This window comes from Pipra filicauda, unplaced genomic scaffold (genome assembly GCF_003945595.2).
Source record: "Pipra filicauda isolate LSUMZ 115617 unplaced genomic scaffold, ASM394559v2 scaffold87_size3191425_pilon, whole genome shotgun sequence".
Lineage (NCBI taxonomy): Eukaryota > Metazoa > Chordata > Aves > Passeriformes > Pipridae > Pipra > Pipra filicauda.
In genome coordinates this window covers 1701352-1725172 of record NW_024105064.1, presented here as the reverse complement: position 1 = coordinate 1725172, position 23821 = coordinate 1701352, and the positions used below count along the sequence as shown (strand labels likewise).

Sequence of the window (23821 nt, the reverse complement as noted above, 5' to 3'; positions counted from 1 at the left end):
GCCTGAGTCTGGGAATGCCTCTTGCAAATGCCTGATGTCATGTTAATATTTCACTCGGTGGGGGAGGCCTGGTGACCTCTGCAGCTGGATTCCAATGGCCTCTTGCTGTCACATCTGTCCAGTGACGTGGAGAGAGAACAGTCCCAGCAATCGTGGAGCAGATTCCTCCCTATCCAAGGAAAGCCCCACGTGTGTGAAAGAGTCTTGTGGTGTTTGTTGGGTGACTAAAGGGCCAAGATGTGTCTCTGCTCTGCTGGAGTGATGGTTCCTGAGGTTCAAAGGGCATAATTTGCCACGTGGCTGCACTTCAGGCACAGTTACAGCCTGGAAATGGGGGTTGGTGGTGCTGGGACAAGGAATTTGTGCCTGGTGGGAATGGATGGTGAGGTGGAACAGTGATTGTTTCTGTGTTAATTAGCATTGCTACCAATTAGCAGCACTGCCTGCAGAGTCAGAACACTGAATGACTTTGCTGGGGGTGGCTGCCACAGCCCACCTGAATTTCTCCACGGCACTGGCAGGAGATAAAATAATCCCCATCTCTTTCCCCAGCCCTGTGGAATTCATTCCTGAGGAGGTGTGATCCTCCTTCTCCTGAGGAATTCAGTCCTGACTGTGTGTAGCAGCAGGAAACTCCAGAGTGGGGACAGCAATCCCTCCCCTGTCCCCTCCAGCACTCCCAGCTCAGCCCCTCTGATCCTGACTCACCTACGACTTCCTTTCCCAGTCACCACAAGCCATCAGTTAATTAATTATCCCTTTTTGCTGTTTGATTGCAGGGCAACCATCGATGAGGTGGAGACAGATGTGGTGGAGATCGAGGCAAAGCTTGACAAGGTGAGGTGGGGCAGCTCAGGGCAGTGTCTGAGGAGGGGCTGAGGAGTCCCTGAGCCTCCTCTAAAACCTGAACTACCAGGGAACTAATGTTGAACCCACTGGGCTTGTCACCAGGACCAGGTCTCCCTCTGCTGACAGGTACCTGGCAGGGCCTCTCTGTGACTGCCAGAGGGATGGGAGGAGGAGCAGAAGGCTCCTGATGGGGAATGTGGGGCTTCTTGTTCCGCTCCTGGATCCCAGGGGACTGACACTGCTGTGGCAAGGTCTGTCAGTGCTGTTTGCTCCCCTCTCCACCTTCTTACCTGTGATATCAGTGGGGCAGGAGGTGTTTGGTGCCCTCACAGCACTGTGCCAGCTCAGGGGGGTGAGGAGACATTGCAGGTCACCAAGGGCCACCTTCAGACTGCAGCTGGAATCTGATGCTGGAAATCCCCTCTCGGGGACCAGTTTGGCCATTTTGCACTGGTGCTGGGGATTCTTTACCTCCAGCTGGTAGTTTGGATCTAAGTTTGTGGTGGGAGGTGGCTTTTCCACCCCCACTCCTCCTGCTGCCAGAGACATCAGCCGAGTTGCTTCTAAAGGAGAACAGAGAGAAATGACGAAGACGAGCCAGAAGAGCTGTTTGCTTTTTATCTGTGAGATCCCCCCCAGAGCTCACAAGGGATAAAACTCCTGCATCTGATGGAGAAATGGGCTTTGTTGAAGCCACAAGCCCTAGGCAAAGCTGTGTCCTACAAAACCTATTTACTGATCAAGCTGCTTGAAATGGTTGTGTGCACGAGCTGACTGGTGTCACTGGGGAGAGCTGCACAGGGGTTTGGGTTGTCTGTTCCCCTCCAAGCTGAGGCCCTGAAGAAAAAGGTGAAAACTGCTCTGGTTCTGGCCCTGTTGATGCCAGGTAAATGACTTGGTGTGCCAGGAACAGCCCTGGAGGGAGGAGGATGAGGGTGGAAGTGCAAGAGCTCGGTCACTGTCAGCAATGAGTTTATCAGGCTTGGCTCCAGGGCAGGGGAGGCTGGAGTCTGCATCTCAAGAGCCACTGGACTTTAAACTAGATCTTTAAGGGTAAATTTAAACCAGATTCAATCACCCCCTCTCCCAACAAATCACCCTTGGATGGCCCAGCTCCTCTCCTCTGCCCAGGGCAGCCTTTCCAGGGCTTGGTGGGCACCTTGGTCAGTGGTACCCAAACAGTTGGCAGGGCTGGTTCTTACAGAGCAGCAAACTGCCAAGGCCTGACTGGTCCTCTGCCTCTTGCTGAGCCCCTGAGCACTTAGTTTATAAATTATTAGCCTTTTAACACCTGTTTAAGTGGAGGTGAAAGGCAGTGTAAGTGATTCACCCAGAGATCCGGGCTCGGCGGCTGTTGCAGAGAGATTCCCTTAATTTTCTGCCGTGCTCCATGTCCACTGCTCCCCTTGGGACTGGGATTGTGCTGCCTTGGCCCTCAGCTCCTGGTGACACAGCCTTGGCCGGGGGTGTTTGCTCAGAGGTCAGGCTGGAAAGCGCCACGTTGCAGGAGGGGCTGGATTTCCTTTCCTCGGGATCCGTCCAAACCCCCCGTGCACGTCTGGGCTCCAGATGGGACAGGAACTGCATCCCCACTCCAGCCACGTTCCAGGCAGGATGCTGAGCACGTATTTCTTTTGGTGGCTGTACTATGGAGGCAGCATTTTGCTCCAGGGGGGGCTGTCCCTTCCCTCTCCTGTGCTGTACTCAGCTTTTCCAACAGGGATCTGGTGTCTGATCCTCAACTGGGCATTAGATATTTAAGGGATAAGGATCCCCAGTCTCAGGCATTCTAGACCCAAAATTTCAGTTTGTGCAGGAGGAAAACACCTGGTGAGAAATGACTGTGACTCCTCCCTGTGTTCCAAAAGAAAAAGGCCCCATCATTCCGTGGTGCCTCTGGGAGGTGTCAGTTGGGCTGCAAATTTGAAAGCATCAGCTCTTCCCTCCAGTCCCTCTAAAAGCACAGGGTTTTACTTCTTTTTCTAACCAAGTTTACCAAGAGCAGGGCAGAGGTGCAGGGTCTCAGAGGTATTTAACTTCTCCAGGGATCTCTGGGCTCAGTGAATCCGAGGATTTCTTTTCCATGGGATCCGTCCAAACCCCCGGTGCACGTCTGGGCTCCAGATGGGACAGGGACTGCATCTGTTTGCTTTCCTTCCCTGGGTTTGGATGGGATGTGCAAATCTGCTCACAGCCAAAGTGCAGGGGCAGGGGAGGGTGTGAGAGTGAGGGCTGAAAATGTGATGTGTGCACAGATACACCACAGGTGGCTGCAGATATATCTGTACATTGATGTACTCAGCTGTATTTTTACAGAACTGCCGAGGCAATTCTGCAGTTCCACATCTAGAACAGACCCCAGAGCCCTGGGGCTGCATAAACAGAACAAGCCCCAAGCCCCAAAACAGCACACGGGGCTTTGGCATCAAACCAGGCTTGACAGCTCCTCATTCCCAGCCTGTACCTGAGGCTGGTTGACAGGCAAAGATTCCTAAAGCCATTCTTTCATTTAGTAGAAATATTATCCCTGAAAAGCTGCTGGATTTTGAGACTGGAAAACTTGCTTTCCAAGTGTTGCTCTTCATCACTTTTTCACTCAGTTTAGAAGCCCAGAAGGGTGATGAGGTAAAACAAGCAAAAATCAAGCAAACCAAAAAGATTTCAAGGTTTTTGCTCAGTGGCCCAGCCCTTACTGCTGCAAACCTCTTGGGCCTATGGTTATGGATTTATCTTAAGTTGTTTAACACAGCCTCTTACAAGGAGCTTTGGCTGACAGGAGATAGGCTAATGGCCAGGAATTCTGGCTAAACTAAAGCTTAGAGCCAGTTCCAGGCGTGCTAAGGCACTTTGCTGTGGTTTGGGAAGTCTGGGAATGTTCCCTGCAGCTGTTAAACTATCAAAAGTTAAGAAAGGCTGTCTGGAGATGTGTCCTTGTGCTGCAGCAAATTCCAGAGTGGGAAGACACCCTGTTTTGCTGCCAGTTCCAGGTAACTTCACTGGTAACATCACTGTGACAAGGCCCTTTCCAAGGCCCATCAGAAGGTCTGGACCAAGTCACAGTTGGTCCAGAGTTACACCCTGTAATCCCTCCCAGGGCAAAGCTTTCCAGGGCTGCAGAATTGTAGGAATAATTCAGAGTTGCCCACAGCCTTGATGGTTCACCTGCATGTGAGGGAACACAGATCTTCCCTGGCTGCTCAGCTGCTGGATTTTGGCTTCCCCTCATTCCGGGGGAAAAACAAGTCTCCACCAGTACACACCAGTACCCAGAACAGTCAGCTGGGCTCTGAGACTCAGCAGTCCCAAAGAACAGCATGCTCCCTGCCTTTTCCACAGTTTATCCCATTCACTGAGCACTGAGGAGTCAGTCCTTGATCCTGCCCAGCCAGCCTGTGGGATCAGGTTCCTTTCACTACACTCCTGATGCCTCAGGATAGAATGAGCAGGAGAAACCCACTGGAAAAAACAGGCTGTCCTCAGGAGAGAGCCTGGAACTGCTGTCCCTAAGTGACAGGGGGGATTTGGGCAGCACGAGGGGGGATTTGCAGCCCTGTTTGAGCCACGGGCAGTGAGGGGTTGTCAGTGCAGGAATGTAAGGGTTCTGGGGTTGTGGGCTGGGTCCTTAAACCCGAGCTGGTTGTAATTCCCTGTGGTGGAATGTCCCTGTGCAGCTGGTGAAGCTCTGCAGTGGGATGATTGAAGCAGGCAAAGTCTACATCACCACCAACAAGCACTTTGTCAGCGGCGTCCGGGACCTGTCGCAGCAGTGCAAGAAGGATGAGATGATTTCGGTAAGTCATCCCCCCCTGGGAGGGAGCATCCCACCCCTGGGAGGGAGCATGGCACACAGGGAGGGCTGGGGAGTGTCCAGCTTCCTGCTGCTGTGAATGGATCACACCTCCAAGACCCCTCTGCTGTTTGAGCAGCCGTTCAGAGTGAGGTTTTATTTTTGGAGGGGTGTGGAGACTGTCTGATCAGGCAGAGCTGAAAGGTCAGAGTGAGGTTCGTTGTTTGCAGGCAGATCTGGACTTTTAAGAAGCACAGTGCTGGCAAGGTTGTTGGAATCTAGGTCAATGAGCATCAGTGGTGTAGGAAACGTGGGGAACCAGCCCAGCAAGAGACAACAGACACGTTGATTCCAGCACTGAACTGCAAAGGACAGGCAGCCTATGGCTCCAGCATGGTGAAATGCCTCCTTGCCAAACTCAGAGTGGCTCTTCAGAGGCTTCATGAGAGTCCCCCCTCAGCCCCTGCACCCCTGGGAATGCAGAGCAGCTGCTCCAATTCACTGCCAGTTCTCTTCACCTTGTTTTTTTGTTTTTTTTGCAGGAGTGCCTCGACAAATTCGGAGACAGCCTGCAGGAAATGATCAACTACCACATGGTAAGGTGCTGCTTCCTCTTGTCCCTTTGGGTGCTCCTGGCACCCTCTTCCTCGAGGCACTGACTGATGGTCTCCTGTGTTTGGTTTATGTGACACTGCACAAAGAAGGGTGAGGTTAGAAACCCTTTCCTCAGAGGGAGAACTCACAAAGGTTCCACTCCAGATGCTTTGTTCTTCTTTTTGGGTGGCAGAGAATTCTGTAGTGAGGACACACTGGGCTCTGGCTGTGAACAGCCTGCATGTTTAACCTTGTTACTGCAGATTTGGAACAGACCCTGAAGCCTGGGGCTCAAATTTGTGGCATTGGGACACCAGTGAGGCTGTGAATGGGTCAGTCCATGAGCACTGCACTGTCCTGGGAGCAGCATCAGCTCTGGGAGCAACTCTGGGGGGGAGGATTTTAACACACAGGACACATCAATGCTCCACTGAGCCCAAAGGAGGGCAGTGCCCAGATGTGGCTCTCCTGAGCCATCTGAATCCCACTAACAGAGCCCAAGGAGTTAAATTCTGCCCTTCCTCCATCCCAAACATCCAAAGAGGAAGGTGCCCAATGGGTGGCTCCTTGCCAAACCTGCAATTTGAAGTCTCTAAGCCTGTAAGAGCTCCAAGCACAAGTGCTTTAAAGTGAAGGAGCTTCAGGGTGTCAGCACTGGACTGACCCACTTTCCTCCACGGTGCCCCTGTCAGAGCACATTAAGCACAGTTCTTGCTTTTGGGATGCAAGATAACCACGTGCAGCTGGGGGAGAAGCTGCAGCAAGTCCATGTAATTATTTCATGAAGCAGGTGGAAGGGCTGCTTCCTAGTGAAACAATGACAGGGAAAAGGTACTGCACATGCAGGTCTCCAGGGACTGTGAATATTTGGGAGCAAACAGCTGTGCAGCAGTGCTGTTGGTGAGGAGAGAGGGAATAAATCAGTGGGAGCATCAGAGGGAAGCTGTGCTTGTGTCAAAGCAGAGACAGCCAAACCCTGATTCTCTGATGCTGCTCGAAGTTGATGTTAAAACCTTTGTGCCAAGGAGCACGTGAAGCCCTGAGAAGCTCCCCCCTTGATTCCAGGGATCACAACACGAGGAGTTAAATTCTGCCCTTCCTCCATCCCAAACATCCAAAACCTCCCAGAAGAGGAAGGTGCCCAATGGGTGGCTCCCTGCCAAACCTGCAATTTGAAGTCTCTAAGTCTCACACATCCCAGCTGGGTGAGTGGTGCAGCCCACAGCTGGGTGAGTGGTGCAGCCCAGCCCTGAGGGAGCAGTCCCAGCCAGAAAGCTCGGGATGCAGAGCTGTGTCTGCAGGCTCTGCTGCACCAGCTGTGCAGCTTCCCCTGCTCCCCTGCTCCTTGCAGGGACTGCTCTTCCCTCAGCCAGCCCAGCAGCAGAAGGACCCTTCCCAGAGCTGTCAGATGTGGCATCACCCTTCCCTGGGTGACTCAGGGGCTCTCCAAACCAGCATTTCCCTACCCCCAGCTGCATGCCCAGGGAATTGGGCTTCAACCTTCCCTCCCCCACAGCCTCGGGAGAGCATCCTCCTCCCTTGATGTGCAGCAGAGTGAGTGCCTGTCCAGGAAATGGCTTTGGAATGACTGCTGCATCCTCAGCCCTTTCCGACAGGGGTTCAATTAGCTGGGTTATTTTTAGTGCCTTGTGCTCTGTGTGTGTGTCTGTGTGTCTTGGCTCATCCACGCCTGAGGATCTCAGCTCGGAAACAGTTGTCAGTGCTTACTCCAGGAATGTGGCCAGGACAGTCTGTACAACTGGAACAAGTTAAAAAGAAGGGAAAGTATCCCCCCCCACACTCAAGAAAATCAGTTGTTCTGTACTTTTATTGCCATAGCACGGGGCCTGGACTCGTCCTGATTCAGGCTCAGTAAAATCCAGGCTTAAAACTGCTTTGGGTGTGGAAGATGAACACACTGAGCTCTGGAGAATTCCCACCTTTTAATGCACAGGGAGGAGTAAACGTCAGAGCAACCTTAGGGGACAGATGACAAGAGTTGATTTAGAGCTGGAGCCAGTGTCCTCTGCCTTTTTGTGTCCTCTCAGTCACGTGCCCTCTTTCCATTTTTAACTTTTACCAGCGCCCTGGTCATCCCTCCCTCGTGCTGGCTCCAGGGATTGCAGAGGGCACTGCTCTGTGCCTGCACCAGCTGGGTTTTGGGCCAGTTAAAGCCATTTCCAAAGCAAACCAAACCAACCCAGTGAACTCCTGCCTGCAGTGCAGGCTGAGAAGGTCCTGGAGGTTGTGCTCCAGGAGTTCCTGAGCTGTCCTCTGGAAGTGGCTGCCTCTCCCCGTGAGGGATTTCAGAAGTTTGGGCTCCTGGTTGTGTTTAACCTGCCTGACCCTGTTTTTCCTGGGAATGGCTTTGCAGGGGGAGACAGGGAAGGCTCAGACAGACTGAGGTGGATGGTGATGATGAGTAAGAGCTCAAGGAATGGATTTCCCCAGCTGGTTGTGTGGGATTTGACAGTGGGCTGGGGAATGGCACTGCCCTGGAGCCCCTGAGGATGTGCTGCTGTAACATCCCAGCTCTGCAGCTGGGAGGCTGATTTTCCTTGCTGCTCCAGGAAAACGGCCTTGGAAGGTCTTGGACAATTGACTTCCAAGGATGTTCAGTTCAGAGCAGTGTCTGGGAAAAAGTTTCCTGCTGATCCAATGCTGACCTCTTGAGGCCTCCCTGCACTGCAGATGCTGGGAGCAGAAAAGCCAAAGGTCCTGCTGGCTGCCCTGTCACCCCCAGTGACATTCCAGGCCCTGTCACCTCCAGCCACATTCCAGGCAGGATGCTGAGCACATATTTCTTTTGGTGGCTGTACTGTGGAGGCAGCATTTTGCTCCAGGGGGCTGTCCCTTCCCTCTCCTGTGCTGTACTCAGCTTTTCCAACAGGGATCTGGTGTCTGATCCTCAGTTGGGCATTAGATATTTAAGGGATAAGGATCCCAGTCTCAGGCATTCTAGACCCAAAATTTCAGTTTGTGCAGGAGGAAAATACCTGGTGAGAAGCAAACACAACTGGCTCTGCTCTGTGCCAGCCCCTTGGCACTGACACTGTCCAGATTAAGAGAGAGTCCAAAGCTGTCAGCATCCACTTCCCAGGAACTAGGGAAGGGAAGGCTCCAGTTTACCCAAGGACCAGAGGCAGTGAATGTGGGGCTGCAATAACCCCTGGCAAGGCAGTTTTCCCACCAGCCCTGCACATGCCTTGGAAGGAAATCCCAGGATCTGCAGCACCAGCCTGTCACATTTACTCATCAGCTCTCTTTCCCTCGCAGTTCCTTTCTCTGTGTGATCAGAAAGAGAAGAAAAGGGGAAAGGATGCCAGTGAAAGTGCTGCTGTGGTGGGATTCAGTCCCCCTTCAGCAGCACCAGGTACTTTCCACCCCAGATGTGACACGAGCACTGCCCTCCCCAGTGCTGTGTTGAGCTTCATTAAGTCCTGAGCCTTCCCCTCTGCCATAAATCACTGGGGCTGCATCCCAGGGATCCTCCAGCAGGAGCAGGAGCAGCTTGCAGGGAAGATTTAGCCCCGCTGAGCGAGCTGGGGAGCGTTTCCTGCTGACAAGAAGAAAAGCCACCCAAGCCGTGATGAGTCAGAGGGAGGCAGATGGCAGATGGCCCTGGGTCCTGCTGCAGTTCAGGGGGGAAGGAGAAGGAAGGGAAAGTGGGAAGTGCTTCCAAGCTGCCCGTTCTCCACAGGGTTGGGAGGACCACCTGCATTTCCTGACAGCGCTTGGGAAGGGTCCAGGTGCACCGGGGAAGGGGGAAGCATTTGTGGAGGCAGAGCTGCCATCTGACAGGGGGGATGCTCCTGTCACCCCCTGCCTTCCCAGGTTCTGCCACTGTGCCCCTGCTGCAGTGACTTTACCCTGGTCCAAAAAACATCAGTGAGCTGCTGCCCTTGGAGTTTGGTGCCAGTGTGTGCAGTCAGGCCCAGCTCAGTGCTGAGCTCTGCAGTTCAGAAGGACTCGGTTTGTGGTGGTTTCTAGAATTTCTCGGGTTGTCTGCTTTCTAATTAGGGGGAAGAATCAGCTGCAGTAATAGGGAAGGGGTAGGAAAAGCACAAACCCAAGCACAAATTGGAGCTCTTGAACCTTTTGTGAGAGACTCAACTTCACCTTGGGTCAGGAGTTAGACTGTGCAGACACCCAACATGGAGAATAGAAGTGCTGTTTGGGCTTGTTTTCCAGATAAAAGGGTCAGGCTCCCATTCCCAGGCCACCAGGCAGCCAGCTCTCATTGAAATGCAGCACAAACCAGATCCCAGACAGTTTTGGGGGGAGTGAGGTCTCCAGACTGGCCATGAGGGAGATCAGAGCTGGGGTGTGACTCATGGCCACTGTGGGGAGGGGAGAGCCTCCCTCATCCATGTGTCCCACAGCTGCAGAGGAAGCTCCACACCCTCCCTCTCCTCAGCTGGGGCAGGAGAAGGGCTGATTCCCTTCATGATCCCAAACTCATCCCAGACTGGGGCTCCCAGGGCACCAACAGGCTGTGCTGGCCCTGCCCAGCTCTACCTGGGGCTGCCCCCACACCCCACCTCACCCACCCCACCTCACCTACCCCACCTCACCTACATCTATTTAAGCTTCAAGGACTGATTTTTCCAGCTTGGTGCTGGCTCTGCCTGGTCACCCTGGATCTGCCTGGAGCTCCCTGACCCTGATCCACGGAGCAGCTTTTCCCAGCTCAGCTTCAAACCTGTGCCATCCCCCCAGCTTGAGAGCCCTGTGACCCTGGGCTGGTGAGACCCCTGCCCTCCCTGTTATCCCTCAGCTCCTGCTCCTGTGGCCTCTGCTGCTCCCTGAGAAATTCCCACCACAAATGGGGTTTTGTTGCCACCAGTCTCTCCTCAGGCACCATTCCCACGTGCAGCTGGGATGTCCTATTTCTGAGCTCTGTTCCAGTCAGTGCTGAGGGAAGCAGTTCACAGCCAGGCAATCCCACTTTTTTTAGGCTCCTGCTTTGCTTTGGAGCCTGCTGGGATCTCCCCTCCTCCTGCAGGCTCCACAGGGAGCTGTAGGAATGGCATCCCTTTGGATCTCTGATGTCTTCTCTCCTGATTATAGCCTTCAACTCCAAGAATAACACGCTGAGCTGCTGGGCTTGCTTTTGTTTCTGGGGCGCCTGAAATTCCTAAAGCACAGGTTTGGGTTTCTCCTGTTGCCTCAGAAACCCGTGGTGGGAAAGTGAAATGTAGGATCTCGCTGCTGCTGGGTGAGAGGGATGTTCATTCCCTGTTCCACACACTGACCCTCCTCACAGATGTGTGTGAGTCATGGGCTGGACCTCTCCTGCCTTGGTGCAAGCAAAGGCAGAGAGGGTGGGGTGATGTTTGGTCTGGAAAATCTTAAAACAAATGATTTGTTCCAAGTATGTCTGGGAAAGAAGAAAAAGCCAAGGGTCGATTTTTCTATTTTTTTATTTTTTTTTCTTTTTTTCTCTTGTTTTTTTGTTTTTTTTCTTTTTCTGTTTTCTTTTTTTTTTTTTTTTTTTTTTTTTTTTGTGTTTTAATACGTTTGAAACTCCAGCTCTTAAAACTCTCTTTATTCTGTGCTGAAAATTGAATGGAGGACCCGCTTGAAAACGTTCTCCTGGTGATGATCCTGCCTGCCAAAATGAATGCTGGAGCAATCAAAGTAATACAGATATCAGGATGCTTGTCAGCAGAGATGCTGCTGGCAGGAAAGGCACGTTCATTACCTGAGATTCCCTCAGAAACCACTTGGCAATCCCTGCTCCAGGCTCTCACTGGATGAATCCCATCACAGGGCTGTGGGGCTCAGGAGCAGAGTATTGACAGAGCAGGAGATGGATATATTTTTATATATATATATAAAAATATATATAAAATATATATAATATATATTTTTTATATGTATTTTATATATATATATGGTCTGACTTCCTTTTCTGTGCAGTTTTCCTGCCCTGATGCTGAGATATTTAAATTAAAAATCCCCACAGCAATGTCCCTGTGCCTTGGCAGTGCTGCTTATGTGATCACCACGAGTTCAGCTCCCTCTCAGTCAAACAGTTTCAGGAAGGAGCAGCTTTCTGAGCTCTGATTTTGAGCCTTGGACTGAACCCTCAGTGAATTCTCCTTCCCAGGCAGCGGGAGAACAAGCCCTTGCTGTGGCAGGAGGAGAGCATTGCACACAGACCTGGAGCATCCTGCTGGGATCGTGAGGGAAATTCTGTCCTCCTGCAAATGCTTTGCTGGGCTGTTCCAAGCGTGTGTCCTTTCCAGGCACCAGCTTGGAGCTCGTTTTTCCAGGCAGGAATGGCAAGGTGGGCGTGGCACTGCCCAGTGTGGCATCAATAAGAGAGAATAGCCTGGGTTTCTGTGGCTTCAGTGGCACTGGTCCTGCCACAGCAGAGTTTGTGTAGCCTGGATTTGCTGTTTCTCAGGCTGAGGAAAGCCCTGTTCCTTTCATTTGACTTTTATTCCCTGGAATATCCCAGGGCACTTGTCTGCAGTCCCATCATCGTGTCCCTTCCTTTCCCCGATCCGAAGCAAACGTGTCACCCTGGCAGAAGCCAATGCTGGAAGCTCTCCAGGTGGAGGTGCAGGTGGGAACCAGATGGTTTCTTGCTGCTTTGCCATCCTGAGTGGAGGGAAGCACTCCCAATGCCCAAAATCACTCAGGGAAGCAGCTCCATGTTGGAAAAGCTGCAGGCCAGGCCAGTGCCTCTTGGAGTGCTGCTGGAGGGAGTGAGCGGGTGCCAAGAGCAGTAAATAATTTACGTGGGTAAAAAAACACAAAGCTGGGTGGTCTTGGGGTTTTTCTTTCTTTCTTTCCCCCCTTGCTTTGCATCTGTTCATATTTAGAGGCTGTTTATGCTCAGCCAGTCCTGGCACGTCCTGCCAAGATCTCTTCTGTGTGAGGACAGAGAACTGCTCAGGCTGGGGGTCGTGGTTTTAGTTTTGGTCGTGTATCTCACTGTCTGTTTTTATTTGGCAGTCATTTTAATCAATCTTTCCCCCAGTCAAGTCTGTTTGGCCCGTGATGGCAGCTGGTGGGTGATCTCCCTGTACTTGTCTTGCTCCATGAGCTTTTCCATCTTACTTTCTCCCCTGCCTGGCTGAGGAGGGGGAGTGAGGGTGTAGGGTAACGGGCTTGGGATAATTTATCTTGTAAAGGAGAGTAAAATTTAAAAGGTTTTTAAGAACCGAGTCTCTCTTTTTGCCGTGTACTTGGACCTCTCCCCAGCGTGTGGCTGTTGGGATGTTCCCGGTTGTTCTGTCCTTCCCTGGATGTAGAGTTGAGGTACCAGTGCCCTCCTCTGGCAAAATGAGGAATTCGAGACTCGGGATTGTTCAAAACAGGGATATAAAGGCAACTGCTCCTATAAACTCTTCTAATGGAAGAGCACCATCTCTTCTTATGGAAGCATGTCGGGGGCATAGGTGTCTCTGTGAGATTCCCACCCCTGGCCCAGCCTGTGGAATTCTGCAGGGATAAGGGAGTGCTGCAGCTGTGGGAAAAGGTGTTATCCATTGTACAGGCAGCAAGAAATGGACACCCCCAAGCCCTGGAGTGATGCTGAGTCCCTCCCACCGAAGCTCCTCAAGAGTGGTTATGAACTTTCTGTCTCCTCGATGTTTCCGTGTTGCAAAACATTTGAATTTCTTCCCCCTCCTCTCTTTCAGATCCTGTTTGACCAGGCTCAGAGGTCAGTCCGGCAGCAGCTGCACAACTTTGTGAAAGAGTGAGTCCTTGTCTTGTCTGTTTAGTCTTCAGCTTCTTCAACTTCCATTGCACGTGTCCTGTGTGTGCTGGGAACAGAACCACCACCTCTGCCCAGCGGCTGAATTTGGAGCAGCTGATTCTGTGATTCTATGATTCTATGACTGTGCTGCCAGCTGGCTTTGGGGTGCAGCAGAATCATTGTGGTTTTGCCGCCCACAAAGCCTCACGAAATCAGAGCATCCCTGCTCTTCTGGAGTAACCTGAGCATCTCTATGGGAGGTGACAGATGTGGGAGCCCTTCTCTGCATGCAGGAAGCAGCTGACCAGCCCTGTGCCCTCAGCCTGGAGCTTGACCACCCCTTCAGAGCCATTTGCTAATGGGAAGCAGGTTTGCAGTGCCCTGGGGTGAGCAGAACATGTCCCATTAAGGCTGTTAACTCCCTGGGGTGCTGCAGGACCGGGCCCAGCCAGTTAATTGGATGGGGACAGTGTGTCCCTGGGATCCAGGCTGTCCCTGCTGCATTCCCACATTTCCTGAGTGCCTCTTTTCCCCAGGGCAGGTCCCTGGTGCAGGGATCCCACAGCAGCAAATATAGGTCAGAGAGGCAACTGAGGTCTTCACTAAGCAGGAGCTGGTTGCCATGGGAACAGGCTGAATCCCTCAGCAGCTGGGTGCTCTGATGGAGGGAGGGGGTCCCTGGCTGCCCCCCCCCCAATTCCTCAGCCCCATCTTCTTGCCCAGCACTCCCCCTACCCCCACTATCTTCATAATCATTTCTCTGATGAGCTCAGATTTAATCTGCTTAAGGCTGGCGCTGGGAAGGGGGAATTTCCACCTTGGGTTTGGCTCTGTGGTCCTTTCACCATCTTCCCAACTTGTTCTTTTGTGCTGCTCAACCTCTGCACTCGCAGGCCCTGCAGCTTTGACATTTGCAGTGCTCCTGCCCCGGGTTGGAACATAAACTCCAGGCTTGGGACCATTTTTAGGAGCAATCTGCAGCTTCCTGGCTGATGCTGGGAACAAAGCAACAACGGGACCTGTGCCCTGCGTGGTGATCCAGGCAGTGCTTGCCCTCTGCCTGCCCTGCCTGTCCCCAAGCCTTGCTGCTCCTTGCCTGGTTTATTTATGGGGTCACACAGGAGGGTCAGCTTGCCCTGGCCTGGTGTCAGCAGCCAAATGCTCTTTTAGCACCTTCCCAAACCACAGACCTTGCTGAGCAGGAGGGGGTTGTGAGCTCAGTCTCGAGGCTGTGGTGATGCTGCTGTTGGAGCTGAGCCTTTCCAGCAGGATCCCTTATTCCTACTCCTCTCCATGGGGACATGCCCAGAGGAAGAAGCCATTCCCTCCAAAGCTGGATCCAAATTGATATAAAATCCCCACAGCCCTTTGCTGCAAACGACCCCAAACTGCAAAAAGTGCCCTTTTTTCTTTTTCCCCATAACTCAGCAGCTCTGAGCACTGAGGGTGATGTGAATGAGTAACAACCACCTGAACACTAATCCAGTCCCCTCTGTGTTCAGTTATCCCTCCTGTACCTGCCCAGGGTGGATTCTCCTGGCCAGAGGCTCATCCATACATAAGGATTTGCAATTCCCAACAGTTTTCCACAGGGTAGAGTTCAGCATTTACTGTTTGTCCTGCTCAGCCAAGGCTCTTCATCTCCCCCCCAGGGTAAAGAATAAGTGGGTGCTGCTGTTTACTAACAGCTTGTAACTACTTTATAACAGTTTATAAATGAGATAAACTGAGCTCCCCTGGACAGAAAAGAAGTGTTTGTGGTAGAGCTGCTGTAAATCAGCATTGCTACTTCAACTCCTGAGGAACCAGGGCTGCTTTTAAGAACTGATCTTCAGGGTCATGCAGCTCAAATCAAGTCCTGCCCTAGTGGTACCTGCTGATTTGAAAAAAATAATCAACAAAACTAAAAAAAATCTGCCTGTCACTGTGACTTTACAGCCCCCTCTGCAAAGCAGACCCTGATCCTGTGTGAGGTCTCTGGGCATAACTAAAGCCTTGAAAGGATCATGTATTTCTGAATGCAAATGTGCCTGTTGTGCAAGGGGAAAAGAATAGCCAAAAAATACCTGGATTTCACAGTCAGGCAAGACAGAATCAGCTTGAGACTCACATGGATGGCCTGGCTGCCCTCAATGCCCTGAACTGAGTTTGAAAATAGCTGATTTTACTCTTTGCACGGGGTGAAACGTGAAACACGTGTTTGTGCAGGTGGGTTCTCAAATGTGCTGCTCCTCAGTTGTTCTGAGGAGTAACTGTGGCCTGTGTTTGGGGCTGGGGGCCACCTGGCCTGGCTCTCTGGATGCCCTCTGGGGAGAATTTCCTGAAGGCTTTGAAGGCAGTGTGGAAAGTCCAGTGTCTTTCACAGAATCACAGAATCAACTAGGTTGGAAAAGACCTCTGAGATCATTGAGTTTCCTTACCAACTGCCTCTGAAGAAAGACTTGATTTAACCTGGTCATGGTGGTGCTTGGAGGGGTGGTTTAGAATCCCAGTGGCATCCTCAGCAGGATCTGGGAGTGACCCCAGTGTACCTCGTTGCACCTCTCCATGCCCTGGTGTCAGGGATGTTCTGGCTGCTCTGTGACAGTGATTTCTATCCCCCTCTGTTCCCCTCTGGGTTCCAGTGACGTCAGGAAGTTCAAGGAGACCAAGAAGCAGTTCGACAAGGTGCGGGAGGACATGGAGATCTCGCTGGTGAAGAACGCCCAGGCCCCCCGGCACAAACCCCACGAGGTGGAGGAGGCCACGGGCACCTTGACCATCACCAGGAAGTGTTTCAGGCACCTGGCCCTGGACTACGTGTTGCAGGTTGGTGGCAGTGCCCCCCTCCCAGTTCTCACTGGGCCTCCCAGTGCAGACAAAGGGACAAGTGGGGGTCTTCCCGCTGCATTCAACAGGGGTTGCTGATCCCTTTTGCCCTCTGCCCCCTGAGGCAGGGAGTCCTTAGGATGTGTTTTCATTCCTGAGAAGAAAAATCTTTTTTTTTTTTTTTTTTTCAGTTAGAGAAATCAAACTATTTTTTTTTTTTCAGTAAGAGAAATAAAGTGGCTCAGACTGAATTTCCCATTCCCAGCAGGGATTTCCTCCAGGAACACTCACTCCCTGCTCCCACACAATGGTCAGGGGTTTGACTTTGAATCCTTCATAGCTTTCCTGGCAGGTCTGTGCTCTCAGGCAGTGGGTGGGTTAAGCAGAGAAATTCAGTGTTACCACTGCTGCCTGTGTGTCCCCACGAGCTGTCACTGCTGCAGCATCAGCTCAGACCATCTGCTGACAATTCTGTCTGACCAGGAGAGAGTCTCTGGTGTCCCATCCTCTGGGCAATGCTTTCCCCTCAAAGTATAAATCATGCATGTTGTTGGTGCTCTAGCACTGCCATTTTTTTACATCTTTATTTCCTGGTGAGGTCACTCCATAATAAGCTCCCTCCGTTTCTCCCACTGACAAAGAGGGAGAATTCCTTGATTGTGCTGATCCATTGCTGGGGAGGTTTCTCTGCTGGTCCCCCTCAGTTTTGAAATGTGCAGCCATGAACTTGTCTGGGTATCCTTTGGTGTTTAATTAAGGGTTTAATGAGGAGAGTTATTTTATTCTTTTATATCCGTAATGTGGTACCCGCTCGAAGAAATTTTCAGTGACCTCATTTATCAATTTATCAGTGACCTGATAAATTGAACATTTCCTTCACTTGGCACCAAAGGGCACCCTGGGGTCACTGTTTGTTCCAGCCTGTGTGCAGACATCCCCCCACCAGTGACCTTGGAGCAGCCCAGGTCAGAAAAGGCATTTTTATCCCACCTGGAACTGCCCAGAACTGCCTTTACTGGGGAACTTTACTCTGGAATTGTGCAGGGGATGCTCTGTGGGTGCTGCTGGGGGTATCAGAGCCCAGAGGGCTGTCACAGCAGGCTGCTCATGGCTCTCCAAGCCAGGCTGGTGCTGAGATTTGTGTCCTGGTTCCTCCCCAGATCAACGTGCTGCAGGCCAAGAAGAAGTTTGAGATCCTGGACGCGGTAAGGGCTCCCTGTGTTTCCTGGGGCTGCTCTCAGTGAGCCCATGCAAGGCAGCCCCTCTCCATTTCAGGTTGCAGGGCTCCACATACCGGCTACCTGCCCTGGAGATACTGTTGGCACTGCTCTGGGGGCTGCAAGAGGGGAGCTGGAGGGCCAGCAGGATCCTCCCCAGGGGGGGAATTTTCAGGGGTGCAGGACACTCCTTTTATGCTTTGTGCTCACAGCAGGCAGAAGGAATTGTGAGAGGAAGAAAGGAGAAGAGGGAGAGGCATCTAATGGAGAGATTGCTTTGGGAAGGGAAAGTTAGACCCAGTTTTGTGGGTAATAAGGGATTAGGGCTTTTCACACCTCATTTTGTCCCAGAACCTGTTGTGACCCTGCTGTTGTTCCCTCCCCAGATGCTGTCCTTCATGCATGCCCAGTACACCTTCTTCCAGCAGGGCTACACTCTGCTCCACGAGCTGGATCCCTACATGAAGAAGCTGGCCACGGAGGTGAGGGCACAGGGAATGTCTGAGGGAGAAAGCACATCCCTTTTTCCTGTTCCCACACATCAGGGAGTGGTTGGAGCATCGAACCTGGTGGAGGCTGGCTGGGGTGACACTTGTGGGGTGACAGCCAAGGGCTGTGGTCGCTCAGTGCACACCCAGACACAGCCTGTTCCCTTCTGGTGGGGGTGTTAGGAAGGGCTGGTGTGACCCCAGAGCAGGACAATGGCTCACAGACCTCCTTCCTGACTCTTCTGCCTGTTTGTCCTTCTCCCTGCCTTTAGCTGGACCAGCTGGTGATCGATTCTGCCGTGGAGAAGAGGGAGATGGAGCACAAACACGCCCTGATCCAGCAAAGGGTGAGTCCTGGGGCTGCAGCCTGGTGCCAGCAGCACTTGTGTCCATCTGGATCCCGGTGGGAGCTGCCAGCTGGGGAGGGGCCTTGCTGGGTCAGGCCTTCCCAGCCTGGAGATGAGGGATAACCCCGGGGATGCTGGGATCAAAGGCAGGATGTTCAGCCACTGACTCATGGAAGGGAGATTGGCACAGGCAGGACCCCCCAGGCCAGGGCACCAGGGGGGTTTTCCCAGCTCTGCCACTGACCTGCTGTGCCTCTGAGCAAACCTTCCTGCTCACTTTGTCTCCCTCTTTGCTGCCGAGGGCGTGGGGATTGTTCCTTAAATGTTCTTTAAACGTTGCTCTGTGAATGTCTCCGAGGTGGAGGAGTGGATGCAGTGGTTTGGAATCCCCTGTGGAAAGGGCTGCAGAGCAGAGCTGCTTTTTGGGGGGAGATCAGAGCCTTTTATCCCACTCTTTCCCACTCTCCTCTCCCCCAGCCTCACATCCTTGCCCTGGCTGGGCAAGGCAGCTTTTAGCCCACCAGCTGTGTGATCTCCAGCCAGCACCGGGGTGTCCCTGCCACCTCTCCCTGCCTTGCCCATGGTGAGGCAGCAGCGTGGCAGCACTCCCGGGTGCCCAACCCACCCAGATGGGCAGAGTCCCTGCGAAATCAGCCAGCAGATGGACGAGGGGATGTGCCCCTGTGGCACCCACAGGCAGGACTTGCCTTTCCTTCAGGCCCAGGGAGCTCACACTGGGGTGTCAGTGGGGCACGGGGAGAGAGGAGCAGGGAGCTGCAGAGACCTTCCCTCTGCTCCACACTGCTCTCAGGTGATTCCTGCTTAGCTGCCAGGACATGCCATGGCTTCAGCCTGGAGCAGCAGGACTTTGGGAAGGTCCCAGCAGTGGCTGAGCAAGCTGCTGCTCTGGTGACCCACTGGGTGTGTCCTCTCACCTGCTGGAATTGGGAGGAACCACCACAAACTGGCAGGATAATGGGATTTATTATCAAACAGGCCTGACCTTTCGGTAAGGAGGCATCTTCAGTTAACGTGGGCTCTGATTTTTCAGACCTGGGAACGATTCCAAATCTGAGGCTTGCAGAAATATCGACTAATTACTTATTTTTTCTTTTCCTTCTCTTCCTCCTGGACTGCTGGCCTGGCCCTGCAGACCCTCCTACAGGTGAGTACCCACACATATTTCCTTCTTCTGGCATCTTTATTTCTCAGAACTTGCTGCTCTGGATATTTACCAGATATTTACAATATTTACCGGATATTTACAATATTTACCAGATATTTACAATATTTACCGGATATTTACAATATTTACCAGATATTTACAATATTTATTGTGCTGCCTTTGAAAGCAACACCAAGAAGCCTTTGTGTGGCATCAGTGGTGTCACCCGAGCTGGAAATGTCATTTTTAAAGCCCCGTTTTAAGTGAGTTGGGTTTCACCCTCATCAAATTGGTTTTCAGCCCTGTGCTAAAAGAAGGTTTTGGTTGCCTGTGCTCTGTGGGATGCTCAGCTGTGACTCAGTGTTGCAGTGGCAGCAGTTCCTGGTGTGTTTTTGGTGCCTGGAGCCTTTGCTGGCTCTGGTGGGAGGAGTGTGTGTCTGGCAGGCACTTGTGTGGATCAATACTTCTGCACAGAAGGAATTTGAAGTGGCTGTTGTTTCCTCTCTAATGCTCTCTCTCCAAAAAATGTCTTAACCCTCGAGATGGGGACAGAACCAGCTTTGAAAGCTGCTGAGTGCTGTGCCCTGGGAATGGCCTGGGCATGTGCTGCCTCTGCTGAAGTGTTCTGAGGGAGGGGGAGAGTCCATTTGTGAGCCCTCAGGTCCCCTGGGACTCTGCTGGAGTGATGACTTCATCCAAGGGGACGTGGAAAAGCTCTCCAGGGCAGGGCCTTTCACTCCAGTCTCCTCCTGGGGCTGAGAGAGCTGAACATCCTCACTGCGATTTAGGATTTCAAGCTTCCTGCCTGGGACTCTTTTATGAGCTGCTTTTCAGCTACTCTGAGTCTGTGCTGCTCTTCCCTTTGTGATGGAGCAGGGTCCCCAGTTCCCCTAATTCCCCACAGCATTTAATTGAATATATATCTTCCTGCTGAGCCCACAAAACCCTCTGGTCCCTTGAAAAATGTGGAGATTTAGTTGTGCTTAATTAGAGTGGTGGCATAAATATAATCTTTTCCTCGCTAGTGTCTTCCCAAACAGACTTCCTTTAACCCAGGAAATCTGGGTTAAATAATACATTTTGAAGTGTTTTTGGGGGTGTGGGAGCTGTGCAGATGCTGAAGGCAGGGAATTGTCCTTGGACAGCTTTGTGAGGTGTGGGGGAAGCCTCCTGAGAGCCCAGTTCGTAAGGAAATGGTCTGTGGCATTTTGTTTCATTATTGTTTTAATTTAAATGAATCTGGTGGGAAAGAAAAGCTCATCACAAATCTTGACTGTTTAGTTTGCTGCTGTAATTCAGGTAATCTGGAAAAGGCAGACCTGGGAATTTTTTCACAGTGGGAAACGAGCAGAGAAAGGGTGATGTTTAAACCAGTCCTTCCTCCCAGACCTTCCCGAATCCTTCCACTGCACCAAAACTGAGAGTCCTGGCTCTAAAAGTGGGAGATGTTGGATTGGATATTAGGGAAAATTTCTCCACTGAAAGGTGGTCAGGCATGGGAACAGGGGTGGGATCACTGGGAGTGCTCAGAACCGTGGGGATGTGGCACTTGGGGACGTGGTTTGGGGGTGAAAACTGTGCTGGGTTGAGAGTTGGGCTTGGTGGTTTTAAAGGACTTTTCCAACTTCATTGATCTCGTGATTCCAAGAACTATATAATCCCTGTATGTGATTCCAAGGGCTATATAATCACTATATGTGATTCCAAGGGCTATACAGAAGCTCCTTTCCAGCCTCACACCTTTCCCAGCCCGGAGCAGTTTGGGAAGCAGTCGTGCCTCTCTGTTGCCCCTGTGGAGTGCCAAGGCAGAGCTCTCTGCCTCATTTAGCCCAGCTGGTGGATAACAAACCAGGGGCCAGATGGCACCTCAACCCCCTGAATCCCGTGGCTGGACTGACTGGCCCGAGGGTGGCCCTGCTCCAGGAGCTGGGGAAGCAGATCCCGGGGAAAAGCAGACAAGCCTGGCTCTGTTAAGGTCAGGGAGGCACCGGGTGAGCATCCTGCTGTCAGCTCAGCTCTGTGCTGCCTGGCTTCTCCTGCCAGCTGTATGGTAATTAGCCCCTGCTCTAAGCTGATTGCCCCTGAATAGGAGGCTCGGGGAGGGGGCCAGCGGGTGGTCCCCAGGGACCAGCAGCCTCCCGGAGCCCCCTCGCTCTGCCAGGGGAAGGCAGAGCTTGGAGCTTCCCAAAAATAAAAAAAAAAAAAAAAAAGGAGGAGGAGGAGGAGGGGTAAAGGAGAAGGGGCTGTGAAAGAAATCCCTCCTTCCCCGCCAGCCCCCGGTGCTGAGCAGAGATGCTGCTCTAGAGAAGGAGAGCTCAGCTCTGCAGGGCGGGAGCAGCAGAGCCTCCCTCGCAGCTGCAGCATGAAGATTTTCGGCAGGCTCGAGTACCTCCTGGTAAGGACACTCCTGCAGGGATGCCTGGGCTCGGGGGAGCAGGTTTAGGGCTCCCTTTTCCCTTGGGAATTGCACCTTGCTCGCTGATGGGACCCCAAACAAACCGCGTTTTGCTGCTGCGAATTTTTGGGTCCTGTCTGTGGGCTGGGAGGGCTCTGGGGCAGGGCACGGGGCTCTGGGCATCATCTGCTGCCAGGGAGAGAGCGTTTGGCATCAGGAAACTGGAGAAACAAAAGATCTGCCACTGGGATTTGGCCGGGATGGGTGAAAGCTGTCTGAGCAGAACGGGATCGGAGGTGGAGGAGCCCTCCTCCAAATTCCATCTGCTCTGAGGGGCTGGGGTTGGACACGGCACAGGCAGAGAGGGGAAAAGAGCCAGAGAGAGCAAAGCTTGAGATCCAAACAGGCACCAGGAGAGAAGAGCAAGTGCAGGCACCGGCGTGTGTGTGGAAGGGGGTGTGTGCATCTTTAGGGAATGGGAATACTCCTTGGAATTGGGTTTTTTTGGCAATCAAAAAGCCAAACCAGGCACAATTTCCAACTGGCCTCCAGAAGTTGTGTTCAATGCATGGATGTTGTTAATGTGCCTGATGTTATTGTGAATATTGAGCATCACTGGATGCCCAAGAAGGCACTTTTGGATAAAAGCCTTTGTCTCCTAAGAGGGAAAGCATGTGTTGCATGTGTTGGTGCTTATCCTAAATGGTATTGATGGAAAAGAAAATAATATGGAGGTTTGGTAGTAAGAGACGTTTCTTTGAGTATCTAAGAACTGAAATGAGTCCCTGCTCGTGCTTGCTTGGGTTTGATAGTGTTTTCTATCAGTGAAAACCAAAATATTGTAGAAAAAAGGAGAGTGATGTTATTTCCGTGCTGAATTGATAACTGAGGGAATAATGCTGTGACTTTTCCAGGCAGAGCCATTGCCATAGTGATTGTATTTATTTTAAAGACTTTTAAGGAAGTCTTGGTATTTTAGAAGAAAGGTCCTACCTGTTTTCAGCCAGGGGTTGTGCTTTTTGGGGTAGGAATTAACCTATTGGTGAGACCTTCTTCCTTTAGTGGGAATGCTCTCAGGCAGGGGGGCTCCTTCCTTGGAAGATTCCCTCCCCCAAAGATTCCAGGCTGTTGAGGGGCAGCTTCACTCTTCATATTCAATCTGCTCACTGATGCTGGAGGGCTGTTTAATTTAATCAGCCGTTTTCTCTGCATGAAATGCTCATTTCTGAGGAGGAGTTGGAGGAGCTTGGCTGGCCTCTTGCTGGACTGGGGAGTTCCTGGGTGGGCCATGAGGCCACCTTCAAATTAGGATTTCTCTTTCTTTTCCCCCCCCCTCCCCTTTTCTTTTTTATCCTTTCCTGGGTCTGTCCCTGCCCTGTGCTGGGTTTTTAATTTCCATGTGCTGGTTTGGAAGCATCCACATTAATGTCCTTTCTCCCCCCCCTCCTCTCCAGACGTGTCTCTTGGAATGTGTTGTGTGGCTTCGCTGTTGCTCCAGCAGCTCCCATGGAAACCATTGTGGTGGCCTTTCCAAAAGAATATCAGTTCCCAGGCAGCCTGGTGGGTGAACTGGGAGTGACAGGAGGGGACAGTGAGCGGGGTTGCTGTGATTTACTGGCAGTCAGGGAGGGAAAGGGAAGCAGATGATGGCAGAGTCCTGGTGTCTTACTTTGGAAGGCGTCCGATTTCTCGTAGCAGGGTGTGATCCAACATGTCACTGCTGTTCTGATCCTGCCTGCACGTGCTGCTGGAGCCAAAGCCACTCAGATCCCTGTCCTGGGAAGCCTTTTACTGTGTCAAGCATTTGTTCTCCTTGCAGAGACAATGAGGTGCTAAATGCAGGCTTAATAAATCAGTCCAGGCTCACTTGGGACAGACTTGCCTGCTCTGTGTGTCCTGTTGCAGTGAGGGGGTGAATTCAGCAGAAGGCTGTTGGTTAAAATCATGCATTAAAATCTCTAGGAGAAGGAGGAGATAAGAGAAGGCATGAGATGTGCTCTCCACTGCATCCCTGGGGGAGTCACAGAGACTGGAGGCAGAGCTGATGCTGTGCTGGGCAGGGGCAGTGTCTCAGCCAGGGCCCTTCCACTGATTCCCCAGAACTAAAAAGGGATCAAAATCCCTTTGTGCCAAGGAATGGAACAGATACAGGGGCACATTAGGGGCAGGGACTGCCTGTCACACATCTGTGCCTCCAGCAGTGGGCACACCCACCACGGGGTCCCAGCACCTTCACCAGCATGATCTCCTCAGGCAGAGTCTGAGCTGGCTCTGACTTGGAATCACATTCAACAGATGTTCTTGTAACTCCCTTTTCCAGGGATTTGTCCTCTCTTCCAATGGCTGTGGTAAGAAAGTCCCCTGGATGGGCTGCAGCAGAAGCTGTGTGTAGGAATCCATGGGTCAGGCCATACCTCAGGCTCACTCTGCTGTGCTGGAGGTTTCACAACTGCACTT

General features: G+C 52.1%; 1 protein-coding gene across 5 annotated transcripts in view; it reads left to right on the top strand.

The window, feature by feature from the left end:
• The window catches only part of ACAP3 (ArfGAP with coiled-coil, ankyrin repeat and PH domains 3), a 73672-nt gene that overhangs the window by 34343 nt on the left and 15508 nt on the right, over positions 1-23821 (top strand). For all 5 annotated transcript variants that reach the window (XM_039390847.1, XM_039390846.1, XM_027728625.2 and 2 more), the window contains exons 2-10: positions 780-837; positions 4521-4640; positions 5179-5232; positions 12886-12944; positions 15569-15752; positions 16913-16957; positions 17356-17451; positions 17730-17804; positions 18958-18969. In XM_039390847.1, the coding sequence (XP_039246781.1) occupies positions 780-837; positions 4521-4640; positions 5179-5232; positions 12886-12944; positions 15569-15752; positions 16913-16957; positions 17356-17451; positions 17730-17804; positions 18958-18969 (703 nt within the window). The remainder of the gene's footprint in view (positions 1-779; positions 838-4520; positions 4641-5178; positions 5233-12885; positions 12945-15568; positions 15753-16912; positions 16958-17355; positions 17452-17729; positions 17805-18957; positions 18970-23821) is intronic.